At 35.7% G+C, this 14,677-nt stretch overlaps 1 protein-coding gene across 3 annotated transcripts in view; it reads left to right on the top strand.

The window, feature by feature from the left end:
* The window catches only part of Prkd3 (protein kinase D3), a 73,674-nt gene that overhangs the window by 6,845 nt on the left and 52,152 nt on the right, over positions 1-14,677 (top strand). For all 3 annotated transcript variants that reach the window (XM_070025389.1, XM_070025387.1, XM_070025388.1), the window contains one exon: positions 957-1,883. In XM_070025389.1, coding sequence (XP_069881490.1) covers positions 1,596-1,883 — 288 coding nt within the window. In that variant the 5' untranslated portion in view covers positions 957-1,595. The remainder of the gene's footprint in view (positions 1-956; positions 1,884-14,677) is intronic.

Below are 14,677 nucleotides of genomic sequence, written 5' to 3'. Positions count from 1 at the left end.
ATGATGCTGAACACAGTCTCACACCTATAATCTCCACTACCTCAAGAAATGGAGATTGGGAGGAACATGGTTCAAGGCCAAGTCTGGCAAAAACACTAATGTGACCCCATTTCAACTCAGAAAGCTGAGTGAGGTGGTGTGCAATTGTAATCTCAGCTATGAGGAGGCATTAAGTAGGATGATTATGTCTGGGCTGGCCCAGATAAGAGTGGGAGACCTTGTTAATAAATAATTAAAACAAAATTGAGTTAGGCACAGGTCAGGTGGTAGCGTGCCTACCTAGCAAGTGTTTAGGCACTGTGTTCTAACCTCAGTACTGCTGCCCCCAAAACCCACAAGCTTGTAATGAGATCTTATTGTCCTTGTTGTATATGTCACTACTCGCACTTTTTGGCCATATTACCGTGCACTGTGTCTCCTGTCCTACTTCCTTATCCTTCTGAAAGTTATATGTCTCTCTAACAACGTCACTTTTGCTTTGCTTTTTTTTTTGTCCCTTCTATTTCCCTCTATTTTTTTGTTCTAACTCTGTTTTATAATTGTAGAGTAAAAGCGTTTGATCTAAAGTAAGTATTTGACTTAAAATACAATAAATTATGCACCTGTAGTCGCTGAGGCAGTAGGATTACTTGAGCCCAAGAGACTAGCCTGAGAAACTTAATCAAGACCCTGTCTCAAAAGAATAGAAAAAAAGAAATTTCAAAAATACTTTTTCTTCAGGTTTCAGACATCCATGAGGAGAGGCAAGATTATTTCTTCAACAGAAGGCCCTTTCAAATTATACCTGTAGTCAAAACCTATTTGCAATTACTCGATTGAAAATGGCTCCTATTAGGATGTATGCCTTAATTATAAACATATTACCAAAACTTACCACTTTAAAAATATTACAGGATTCTTAATTTTAACTAATGTTGAGGATAAAATATTAAAATCTGTTTTAAAATTCCTTCTAGGCTGTCAACATTTCAGAAAGCAACTTTTCTCAGTGGACCCATTCATCAAATGAAATATGCTTGTACTGTTTTTAAAAGCTTGTTACTTCATCATAGACAAGTTCACCTGCCAAAATGAAGGTGAGGACATTTGAGAGAGTTATTTAAGACGTAGCTTTTTTAGAAGGTGTCCCATCAAATCATTGAACTGAAGGGTAAGCATTGAATAGATTAATCCAGAACACTATTTTTTAACAAGGAGAATTTCATCTTGACAGAAAACGTTTATTCAATATGTCCTTTCTGAAAAAAGTGAGAGAACAGACTTAAAAAGAAGGCAAGAGATGTTGAGTAAATAAGCAATGTTTACACTGTTCTTACGAAGACAACTCAGTGATGTAAAATCTTTTACAAGTCTCTGGTTGTGATTCTAAAGACAAGATTCTTGATGGGACTGATGAAAAGAAATAGGACCTTTTGTGTGTTGGACCCACAGCAATAGAATTTGTAATCATCGGTATGAGTGGCTTAGAAGGAAAACAGAAGCTTTCATCTAAATCCAGAAGTGCATACAGTTTTTTTACTGCTGTTATTTTGAAAATCTCTTCATAACCACTTAAAAAGAATTGACAGCTATTTTTGAAGAGTAAAGAAAGGCAGATGTCTGCAAATAATTCCCCTCCATCAGCCCAGAAGTCTGCATTACCTGCAACTGTTTCTGCTGTGCTGCCAACTCCTTCTCCGTGTTCAAGTCCTAAGACGGGACTCTCAGCCCGATTGTCTAATGGAAGCTTCAGTGCACCGTCACTCACCAACTCCAGAGGCTCAGTGCATACAGTTTCATTTCTACTGCAGATTGGCCTCACACGGGAGAATGTTACCATCGAAGCCCAGGAACTGTCCTTATCTTCTGTCAAGGATCTCGTGTGCTCCATTGTTTATCAAAAGGTACTGTGCAAGCTATTTATGTCTTTTTAAAAATGAATATTGTTTCTAATGCTAGTCTATAAATTCTACATGTAACAGCTAGTTCACATATAAAGACGCATTGGTAATTTATGTCCTGATTATTTATTATTTTTAGAAATGCTCTAATAGACTGAGGTGCAAATCTCAAGTTTCACGTCAAATCCTATATCCCAGATTTAAAATATCACTTAGCCATGCTTTAAAATTCTGCTCTTCGGTTTCTTAAAAACAGGAAAATATATAAAATCAAGAGAACATAAGAAATCTCTTTGTTTTCAGAGAAAAGAGTAAGGAAAGAGAGGTCACAAGATTTTGAGGTGGCTTTCCAAAAAAGGTATGGCACAGCAGTTGCCAAGTTCCAGGTATAAACCTTCTACTTTCTAAGTGCCCTGTATTTTGTCCTTTCCTTTGTCTTCTTTCTCTTCCCTTTTGATCCTGATTATCATTTTGAGAAGATGTTCAGAATCTAGCTAAAGTATAAATCAACTATGGTATCACCTCTAAAATAGGTAAATCAGTTTCAAATATATGATTGAATATTTGAAACTTAGGAGTAGTTTTGTTTCTTACTTATTTATCTCATTACCAATGCCATATCATTCTTAAAGAAACTAGCTGAATGTCTTTAATCTTGATTTGGTGTTGAGCTAGTATGATCAACTTTTCAAATGGATTATATGTATTTGTTAGATTGTTTTTCATGAACCAGGCATATGTATCAGATTTTATTCAAAATGTGGCCTAAAGTAACAATCAGTTTTGTAGATCTGTAGAACCATCTGCCTTTGTTTTTTTTTTTTTCTTTTCCTTTTGTTATTTTTTTGAGATGGGCCTTGCTATATTGCCTAGACTAGGGTGCAACTGGTCTCTAGTGATCTTTCTGCCTCTGTCCTGCATAACTAGGACTACAGGCATTTCTGTCTTACCTAGCTTTATCTTCTTGTGTCTTTGCTGCTAGTTTCCTTTTCATTACACACTACAGAACTTTTTCATAAAATCTTTGGCAAGTAGGTTACAAATCTTAAGATAGTATTTAAGGTAGTATTTAAACAACAATTTGTAATTTGTTACAATTTATAACCAGTGTTTTGATACTAAGAATATTAAATTAATACTAAGTAAAAGAATTTTATTATATAAATTTTACTTTTTTTATTCTTTAATCATAACTTATATATAATTATATACAACATGTTTTCTATTATGTAGAACTTGTATAATGGCTAAGTCAAGCCAATTACCTTGATTTACTTTGCATTATTTACTTCAGTGAACTCCTTTACTTTTTTTGTGTTGTTCATAGTGGGGCTTGAACTCAAGGCATGAGCGCTGTCCCTGAGCTCTTTTGCTCAACGCTAGCACTCTAGCACTTGGGGCACAGCTCTACTTCTGGATTTTTCTGAGTAGGTTATTGCAGATAAGAATCTCATGGATTTTCCTAGTGGGCTGGCTTTTGAACTATGATCCTCAGAGCTCAGCCTCCTGAGTATTTAGGATTACAGTCATGAGCCACCAGTGCCCATCTTTTTATATTTATACCATGGTATACTGATTTTCTGCAGGATTATTGGTAGAATCAGCTTTATCATTTATTTACTAGGTAGTGGGTGCAAGTGATCTCTGAATCTGTACCGGATCTGTGAAATCATTGAGTTCAGATGCTCTTGATACTCTTGCCTCTGTCTCTTGAATAGCTGAGATTATAGGCATCAAACATTGGTCTATCTTAACCCAAAGGTACCTTTATACTTACTTTTCCCTGAAGTGAAAAGTTTCACCCTTATGATTCTAAGAGTAGACTTAGATCTGGAGGATTGTGATTTGAATCCAGCCCAAAGCAAAAAAAATAATAATTCAATAAAGTCCATCTCCTAAAGCACCCTCAAAAAGCAGGGGTGGAGGCATTGCTTAAGTGATAGAGCACCAGCTGAGCAAGCAGATCAAATAAGTACTGGTCCCTGCCTTTAAACCCAGTATTGCATAAATAAACAAAACACAGATGAAGTGGGGAGATTAGACAGGAGGCCATTTTAATAAAGATTTGAATTGAGGCAGTTAGAAAGTAATTATGCATTTGAAAGTTATTTGGAAAGTACATTTGGTGAAAGAATATCCTCTTAGATGTAAGGTAAGAGCAAATAGTATCAGATAGCTATCCTGTATGACTGAATGTTAATGATGTTGATGTCCAAGATAGAAAATCCAAAAGAAAAGAAAATGAAGATTTTTCTGGAGGGAGATAATGTAATTGATTCTAAGACTTCAATAAGATAAAGTTTCTGTGTTCTGAAAGTTTCTAGGAAGGTTAAAGAAGTTTTTTTTTATTTAATATTTGATAAAAAACTAGCTAGGTACCCTAGGCTCAGAAGTACAATCTTAGCTACTCAAGAGGATGAGATAATGAAGATCTATGTTGGAATTGGCCAGGACAGTACAGTTCGTGAGACTCTTTATCTCTAATCAGTCACCAAAAAGCTGGGTGGAGGCATGGCTTAAGTTATAGGGTGCCAGCTTTGAGCAAATAGCCTAGCAACAGAGTAAAGAGGCCTGAATTCAAACCTCAGGACCAACGCACACGCACACACAAACATACACACAAAACTTGAAACAAACCAAACGTAGATGCCTTCTCTTTTCCACCCCTTTGTTTTTTAGTGTTATCAGTATATTCTCAGAAACTTGACAAAAATGTAATCGCAGATAGGAGATGTAGTTTGTAAGTGTGTAGAAAATTTTAAAATACTATATGAATCCAAACAAGTTTGAGATATAATTTTTGTATATTAAAGTCAAAGTGTTTTAAATTCAGGAGTTTGACAAATTTTAGTAGCTATACAGTGTGTGATCGCCACTCATTCAAGTTATAAAGCATCTCTGTCGCCCTGTTTCTTCCCTCACACTTTTGCAGTCAGTCTCCCCTCATTCTAGGCCCTTAGCAACCCCTGTTCTGAATCCTTTCACTGTTATTTCACCTTGTTTAGGTTTTCATATTATTGAGATTATATGTTTCATGGTTTTTATTAAGTATAAAAGTTCTTTTAGGGCTGGGAAGGTGGCTCAGTGGTAGAGCGCTTGCCTTGCATGCCTGAGGCCCTGGGTTCGATTCCTTAGCACCACATAAGCAAAAAGAAAAAAAGCCGGAAGTGGTGCTGTGGCTCAAGTGGTAGAGCGCTAGCCTTGAGCTGAAGAGCTGAGGGACAGAGCCCAGGCCCACAGTTCAGGCCCCATGACCGGACCCCCTTCCCCCGCCAAAAAAAAGTTCTTTTATATCCTGGATACTCATTATATATTGACTATAATTATACTATATTTATGAGGGCATCCTTTATTACATATTGACTACTTATATTTATGATGACAATATGGAATGATGATATCATGGTAATAACATCCATTACCTCCATTTTTTTAACCTTTTTTTCTGATAATCACATTTGAAATTTACTCAGCAATTTAAAAATCCAAAATACTCAGTTACTAGATATATTTACACAAATTCACCACATTGTGCAATAGATTTCCAAGAAAAAGAATCAAATTATTCATTGATGTGAGGCTTTTTGCCTTCAATTAAGATGTCATCTCTCTACCACCTTGTTGCCTCTAGTAACCATCTATCATTTTACTCTGCCTCTGTGAATTCAGTTGTTTTAGATTTTTACATGTTAACAGAAGCAGTGTCTCTCTGTTTACCATACCACACTTAGCATTATGGTCTCCAGTTCCATCCATGTTGGAAAGAACTTCTTTTTAAAAAAATTGAATAGGGGCTAGGAATGTGGCTAGTAGTAGACTGCTTGCCTAGCATGTATGAAGTCCTGGGTTCCATTCCTCTGTATCACATAAACTGAAAAAGTCAGAGGTGATGCTGTATACAGTTCAAGTGGTAGAGTACTAGCCTTGAGCAAAAGAAGCTCAGAGACAGGCCCTGAGTTCAAGCCTCACAACTGCCCCCCCCCAAAAAAAATTGATTAGTATTTCATATGTATATGTACCACTTTATTTATTCATTCATTCATTCATTTATTCATTGATAGACACTTAGGTTGGTTCCATAACTTAGCTGTTGCAAATAGTGTTTCAATGAGCATGAGAGGACAAACAAGTCTGACATGCTTTTTTATTTCTGGTTTTGGCTCTTGGAATTGAACCTAGAGTGTTGCATGTTAATAAACAAGTACTCTACTACAGAACTACACCCAGAGCCCAATGATTTCAAATCTTAAACACAAATATTCAGTAGTAAGATTGCTGGGTTATATGGTAATTCTTGATTTTGTTTTTTAAGGATTCTCCATTCTGTTTTCCATAATGGTTGTACTAATTTAATTTACATCCTCACCCACAGTGTACAAGAAAAAGATTGCCTTCATATCTTTGCTAATGTGTTACTTTTCTTCTTTTTTGATAATAGACATTCTGATAGCTGTGAGAAAGCATCTTATTGTAGATATAATTTACTTCAGTGTAGTGGTTGGTGATGTTGAGGGTTTTTTTTTTTTTTTTTAATGAATCTGTTAGTCATTTGTATGTCTGTTGAGAACTGTCTATTCTAATCTCTTGCCCATTCCTGAGTTTGACTTTTTTTCCCCTAGAGTTGAGTTCTTTATGTATTTTGGGCATGAATCCACTATCTTCTATGTGGTGTCTAAATGTTTCTTCCCAGTTCATGGTTATCTCTTTATTCTAAATTGTTTCAAATATGTATATGCCTTCTTAACAGATATTATGCAGGTATTTTCCTCAGATCTGTGAGTTATTTTCATTCTCCTCGTGTCATTTTGAGAGCTAAAGTTGTTAATTCTGGTTAAATTTTCTTTACAGACAGAGTTTTTGTGTCATATCTAAAAAATCCTTTGCATAAATTAAACTAAGATTTGTCCTGTGTCTTCTTCCAAAAGTTTCATTTCATAGTTTTAGTGGGGTTTTTTTTTGTTTTTTGTTTTTTTGCCAGTCCTGGGGCTTGAACTTGGGACCTGGGTACTGTCCCTGAGCTGCTTCTGCTCAAGGCTAACATTCTACCACTTGAGCCACAGTCTTTTTGAGTTGTTTATTGGAGATGAGAATCTCATGGCCTTTCCTGCCTGGGCTGGCTTTGAACTGCCGTCCTCAGATCTCAGCCTCTCGGGTAGCTAGAATTCATACCTATGTGTGAGCCACCAGCACCCAGCTAGCTTTAGCTCTTATCTTTATATTTGTGGTCTGTATATTTATTTCTTGATTCTACCATAATCAAATATCACAGACCAGTTAGCTTAAACAAGTGAAATTTATTATCACACGGTTCTGGAGGGTAGGAATCCAAGATCAAGTAGAGGCAAGGTTATTCTTTCCAAGGGCTGTGTGAGAGAATCTGTTCCTAGTCTGTTTTAGCTTCTTGTGGCCTCAAGTATTCTCTGACGCGCGCGTGTGTGTGTGTGTGTGTGTGTGTGTGTGTGTGTGTGTGTGTGTGTGTGTGTGTGTGTGTGTGTGTGTGTGTGTGTGTGTGTGTGTGTGTGCGCGCGCGCGTGTGTGTTCTGGGGCTTGAATTCAGGGCCTAATCTTTTTTGCTCAAGGCTTGCACTGTGCCACTTGAGCTATATCTCCACTTCTGAGATCACTTTTGGTGATTAACTGGATGTAAGAGTCTCATGGACTTTCCTGCCTAGGCTGGCTTTGAACCATAATCTTCAGATCTGAGCCTCCTGAATAACTAGGATAATAAGCATGAGTCACCCCGGTGTCTGGTTGTTCCTTGACTTTTAGATAAATTCTCTCTGTTTTCACATTTTCTTCCTTCAATGTAAATCTATATCTAGATGTCCTCTTTTTAAAAGTAATCACCTATTGAGTCAGAGCCAAGTTCATTCTAACTTGGTCATTTACAAAGGCCTTGTTTCCAAAGATCATATTTGTATGTACAAGGAGTTAAGCAGTTATAAAGGAGATACAGTTCAAATAATTTGCTTCACATTAATTTTGTATATGATATGAAATAAAGGTCAAAGTTTCTTTCTTTATGGGTGGGCATCAAGTTTTTCTAGGCCCAAGTGTTGAAAATGCTGTTATTGGTACATTAGTGCTTTTGTTTTAAATCAGTTGGTCATAAATATTTTTGTCTTGTTTCTAAACACTAAATAATTTGCTAAGCCAAATCTTTACCTTTGTACCAATTCCACATCTTCTTGAATCTCTAGGTTTAAAACATGAAACCAATTGCCAAAGTTGTTAACTTTGTCTTTTGTCAAAGTTTTTGGCCAGTCTGGATTCTTTGCATTTCCATAGAAATTTTTTTTTTTTTTTTTTTGTCGGTCTGGGGCCTGAACTCTGGGCCTGGGCGCTGTCCCTCAGCTCTTCAGCTCAAGGCGAGCGCTCTACCACTTGAGCTACAGCGCCACTTCCATTCATAGAAATTTTGAAATCAGTTTTTCCAATTCCTACAAACCAAAAAAACCTCTGGAACTTTGTATATACTGACTGAAAAACAGTATTTTTTTTTTTATTTTTGAAGCTATTTTGTAAATGTTTTTTACATTTGTTTAGAATTTTTCATTTCTAGGATATAGAAACAAAATTTTCATACCTTAGTATAACATGACTTAGTCTGCTAAACTCACACTAAGTTTTTTTTTGAAGGTTCCTTTGAATTTCCTACATAAATGATTTTGTCTTCTGTGACTAATAAGTTTCATACCTTATTTTCCAAATAGTATTTATTTTTTTTTAATTGTACTAGAGGTGAGAATTTCTAGTATAATATTGAGTAGAAGAAGTGAGTATAGATATTTGTGCCTTGCTTCTTAAAAGGAGATTCAGGGCTGGGGATGTGGCTTAGTGGTAGAGTGCTTGCCTAGCATGAATGAAGCCCTGGGTTCAATTGATTAGTACCACTTAAACAGAAAAGGCCAGAAGTGGCGCTGTGGCTCAAGTGATAGAGTGCTATCCTTGAGCAAAAGCTCAGGGACAGTGCCCAGGTCCTGATTTGAAGCCCCAGGACTGACCAAAAAGAAAAGGATATTCAGTCTGTCCCCCCCACCCCCACCCCAGCCATGGCGCTTTAACTCTGGGCCTGGGCGCTGTCCCTCAGCTCTTCAGCTCAAAGCTTGAGCTCTACCACATGAGCGACAGTGCCACTTTGGGTTTTCTGGTGGTTAACTGAAGATAAGAGTCTCACCATCCTGAGCTAGCTTCAAACTGCAATTGCAACCACCGGCGCCCAGCAAGATTCATTCTTTAGCCATTATGTGTGACATACTTTTTTAGACTCTTAATATGGTTTATTGTTGCTGGGTTTTTCATTGTTAAACCAACTTTGCATTCCTGGAACAAACTCAGTTGCTCATCATATATAATCCTTTTTACATTTTGTTAAATTTAATTTTACTAATATTTTATGCCTATGTTTTTGAAGGACATCTGGTATTTAATTTCTTATATTATCTTTAATTTTTAGTGACAGTATGTGTGGGGATTTTTTTTTTTATGGGGATGTTTTGATTCTGAGGATTGAAACTTTGCATGCTAAGTACATGCTGTATTACTGAGCACCTCACAGCAATGTTAGCAGATGTTACAGAATTGGGATGTTACAGAATTGGGAAATACTGTCTTTTCTTTTTTTTTTGCCAGTCCTGGGGCTTGAACTCTAGGCCTGAGTGCTGTCCTTGAGCTTCTTTTGTTCAAGACTAGCACTCTACCACTTGAGCCAACAGTGCCACTTCTGGCTTATTGTGCTACTGTGGAATCAAACCCAGGGCTTCATGCATGCTAGGCAAACACTCTACCACTAAGCAACATTCCAGGCCCAGTATCTTAGTGTCTTTAAAGAAAAGTTTTTACTTTATTTTTTTCCAATTTATTGTCAAAAGTTGTAGGCTTCACTGCCCTTTACAGTCTGTAGGATTTCTACTGTACTTTTTACTTCTGCCTTTCCTTTTTTAAAAATTACTTTTCTTGATCCCTTTATTACTTGGGCTCAAACTGTATCAATTTTATTTTCTGTGAACAAGCCTTTGGTTTCACTAATTTTTCTCTAGCTACTGTGATACGTTACTTATTTCTCATTTCAGTTTATTTTCTGCTGGTTTTCAATTGTTTGTTTTTTTTCAATTTCTTTAGAAACTTAGACCAATGATTAGTACTGTCTTCTTTTTTTTGGATACAACATACCATTGTCATATTTTTATTCCTCCCTCAACTGCTATTTATATTGAAACTTATATGTTATTTTTATTTGTATTTTTTCAGAATATTCTAATTTCACTTGTGATTTGTTTTATCCATAATTGCTTAATTTGGAAGCATTTAGAGATTTTTCAGTTTATTTTCCTCCCACTCTGACTTGGCTTGTTCACTCATTGCTAATGCTCTACTATGTGAGTGCTGCTTTCTGCCCAGCTTTTGCTGGTTAATTGGAGATGAGTCTCTTGAATTTTTCAGCTAGTCTGACTTTGAACTGCACACTCTAGCGTCTTGGCCTTTTGAATAGCTAGGATTACAGACATGAGTCATCAAAACCCAGTTTAACTTCTGTCTAATCTGCTATGGCTCAAATATATAGTTTATTGCATTATATACAGTTTATTGATATTCTGTAGTGTAGGAGTTTGCTCTACACTATACCGTAAATATATATGAAGTTTTTTTGTGTATCTGTGTATTGGTGTTGGAGCTCAGGGCCTTGAGCTCTTGCTTGGCTTTTGTACTCAAGGCTAGCACTCTACCACATGAGCTTCCACTTTCAGCTTTTTTGTGTTTTAATTGTAGATAAGTCTCTTACAGTTTTCTGCCCAGGCTGGTTTCAAACCTCATTTTTTAGGTCTCAGTCTTCTGAGTAGCTAGGATTATAGGTGCAAGCTACCAGTGCCTAGCTTAATACACAATTTCAAAATGTGTCTTCTATTCTTATTGAGTGTGTGTGTGTGTTTCTATATGTGTCACTTGATTGATAGTGTTAAAATCTTCCATAATTTTGTTGATTTCTTTTTACATGCTCTATTATTTATTGGGAAAGGATCATTGGAATCTCCCAGCTATTATCATAGATTTGCATATTTTTCCTTTTAGTTTTACTAGTTTTTGCTTCATTTTAAAGACTATTTGTTCTCATTTAGGATTTTAAAAGCCTTTGATATATTGACTATTTTCAATACAACTTTTCTTTTTAACTTTTTCATCTTCATTAATGTACTTTCTTCTAAAGTTTGTTTAGTATTAATATAACCATTTCTACTTTTTAAAAAATGAATGTTTAAAATACAAATAATTTGTACTATTATTTTCATCTGCTTTGAATATTGCCTGTTCCATTATGTACAAATCAGTTTTTAAAGCCTGACAAATCCTACTTTTTTAAGTGTTAAAACCACTTGTTGTTTAATAGAATTTTCAATATAGACATTTAAATTTATAGACCTTTTCTTATGATGGTTTTGATGTTGGACTTTTCAACTTGATGCTAGTATGAAAGTGCTGGTATGAAAATACTCAGTAGAAAGTGCTTTGAATTTTGATCTTTTCCTTGTTCATGATATGTGGAACAACAACTCTTACAATAAGGGTCATGAGGATAACCAGTTAATACTGTACAGTGTGCTGAGTCTCTAAGCTGTTGGTATTCCATAGTTTCAACTTACAGTGGGTCCTTTGAGATATAACTCATCCCAAGTCAAGAAGTGCTTATATAGCAAAAGTTGCTATTTGTTTTATATTTGTCCATTCTGTTATTGGTCCTTTTCTTCTTTTGAATTGAGTGTTTTATATAGTTCCATTTTATCTCTACTTCTGGTTTTTAAATTATATGTTCTTTAGAAGTTCCTTTCAGCAATTGCTATAGTACAAGACCTAGCAGCCTACATCCATAGGCCAACTCTGTCCCACCACTTACTTTTATAAATAGTTTTTTTGGAACATAGCATGCCCATTCATTTACATATTTTATGTGGTTGCCTTCATTTGATAACAGCAGAATTTGACAACTAACAAACCATATAGCCTGCCAACTCTAAAATACTGTGTGACATTTTACAGAAAAATGCTTGAAACTCCTGTTCTTTTTTATATACTGTGCATTTCTATCTTCAGATAGCATCATATAACTGTATAGATAATGTGATATATGCCTCAGAGTAAAGTATTTCCATATTCCTATTTTCATCTGTGCTGTCATTTTCATTTTTACATACAGTACTTAATGTTCACGGTAATCATATTCTATAAAGTTCCTGTAAACACTGAATTAGCAAATACTGAACTGTTATTCCTAGTGGGATAAAATAGGTTTCTGTAGGCCTTGTTCACAATACTTTTGTCAGCCAAGGTATACATTATTTGAATGTTTCTGTTTAAGGGAGCTTTTTAAAATACGTATTTCTGCATCATTAACGTCTTACTTATGACCAGTATCATTATAGCTATATTTGAATAAAGCTTATTTAACCTAGTGTAGTTTAATGGAAATCAACAAGTTTAAGGATTAGATAAATAATCTGAGGATTTTTTCAAATATTTATTTAAGTTAGGTGTTTTATTGTATGAACTTATTGCCTTGTTGCTTTCTATGTACTAAACAACATAATTTAATAATCTTGTAATATAAAAATTCCATGCTATCTACATCTAATTACAGGTTAATAGATAGTTGAATCTCTGTAGAAATAGATCTTCATGGCTTTGTCTACTTAGCAGTTTGTAGAGAGCTAAATATGTATGGTACAAATATTCCCTAACCAAGTGCTACTACTGTGGCTTTGCTTCAGCTAAGCAAACATTTGTGGTGCACTTACTTGGTTCAATTAGTATGGATATTGTAGAGGCTCCCAGAATTCCATGGCCCTTATGACTTATGCTCCAGAAACAATGAGTGAATGTCAAATTATTGTAATATAAGATAGGTTATGATAAATGAAAGAAAGAAACATGGCAGAATGGTTCAACATAAAGAGATCTGCCAGCTTGTTAGGGAATTAAAGCCTTAATCTTTACTTATGCCATAATTTTACCTCAGCTGCTTTGTGACAGCTTGTGGTAAAGGTAAAGCTAGAACACTTTCACATCTTCAGTAATCAAGGAGAGAGCAGGAAAACTACTTTATGTATGCACATTGGACTCTACTTACTTATTCATTATCAAATGAATAAAGCTTTGTGATCCACCCTGTTAGAGTGATGTAAATTTATTTGGGCTAAACCTGGTTACTGAAATTCATAATGATCCCTGTCCTCTTCACTTTCCTGCAGTTAACTAGACAAACATTTGTGGTTGCTAGTGAAGAGCAGGTGACAGAAATATGTGCTTGCAAAATTACTGCAAAATACAATGATGATTCTCTAAGGCATAGCTGTAGTCCAGGTTCCTTTCCTAAGCTCCAAACATAACTTATGCTGTCTCATAAACTAGGCCTTTGGGACTAATAATTGTTAGAGCTAAAACAGCTCAAAGAAAAGGTTCTGTTTCAGATATCATTCCCTACTATTATCTTATACTTAGACCTAAAGCAAGTCTTTTTCTCTATAGATGCTGGCATCATATCCAGTTAAGTGTGTTTTAACTCATTGTGCTGATTGTATTTGAAAACTGTAAGCTATATGGAGTTAGATATATGTGGCCACAAAAGTGCAGTAATTGTTTTTGGTTTAATAAAGAAGGCACTAATAAGAAATAATATGGTGTTGTGGTTAAAAACTAAGGATCATATCTGCCGTTCAGTAATTACGTAACCTTAGTTTCTTTTTGTTCCTTCGTATTACTCAGTAGTGAACTTATGGCCTAGCACTTGTTAGGCAAACACTCTGCTACTTGGATTATATGCAGTTCTTTTGCTTTTTTAATTTACTTTTCAGATAGTGTCTGATGCTTTTATTCAGGTAGCATCAGACCATGATCCTCCTTATTTTCCTTAATAACTGGGCTTACAGGTGTTTATCACTATACGGGGACTGACCTTGGTTTCTTATCTGAAAAATGAGGTTAAAAGTTGGGGCTGGGAAGTTGGCTCAGTGGTAGAATGTTTGCCTTGCGTGCATGAGGCCCTGGGTTTGATTCCCCAGCACCTCATAAGCAGAAAAAGCCGGAAGTGGCGCTGCAGCTCAAGAGCGCTAGCCTTGAGCTGAAGAGTTGAGAGGACAACACCCAGGCCCAGAGTTCAGGCCCCACGACCGACAAAATAAACAAAACTAGTAGTACTGTTTTGTCAGGGGGAGGGGCATGCACACACATGCATTTGTATATATGTAAGTAAATATTAACGTGTTTCTAAATGTTTAGCTCGATACTTAGCACATAGAAATTGTACAGTAAATATTAGCTTATCGATAATACTACTCAATAATCTGATCTTAGTGATTTACAAACTAAAAGGCAAAATTTTTATTATGCTTTGAGTTCCTCTTTTGTTGAAAATATATTAGAATTAATCAGTGGTGATTTAGAAGTGACTGAGAGCTACTACCAGCTAAGTTTATGTTAACATTTGGTTTGTGCCTTTATGTAATATGTACATCTGTCAAATCTTTTTTCTGTAGTGTGGAACACAGTTGATTCAGTCAGGAGTGTTGGCATGTGCCTGTAACTCCAGCACTTGTGTGGCAGAGGCAAAAGGATTGCAAGCTCAGGAGTAACCTGAACTATGTACAGTTCTTCCTTACCTTTGTCCTCTCAATAAAGGAGATAATTTACTTTTCCCCTGACATATATAAGTAAATTGTTCACAATTTTCTCTTAACTCTAGTAATGGTCTTTTTATTGGTGCTGAAATATTACAGGTTAATAGTAAATCAATTATGTGATTTACTTCG

The sequence above is a fragment of the Dipodomys merriami genome, unplaced genomic scaffold (assembly GCF_024711535.1).
Source record: "Dipodomys merriami isolate MVZ:Mamm:240054 unplaced genomic scaffold, mDipMer1.0.p SCAF_17, whole genome shotgun sequence".
Lineage (NCBI taxonomy): Eukaryota > Metazoa > Chordata > Mammalia > Rodentia > Heteromyidae > Dipodomys > Dipodomys merriami.
This window is presented reverse-complemented; position numbering and strand designations above follow the sequence as displayed.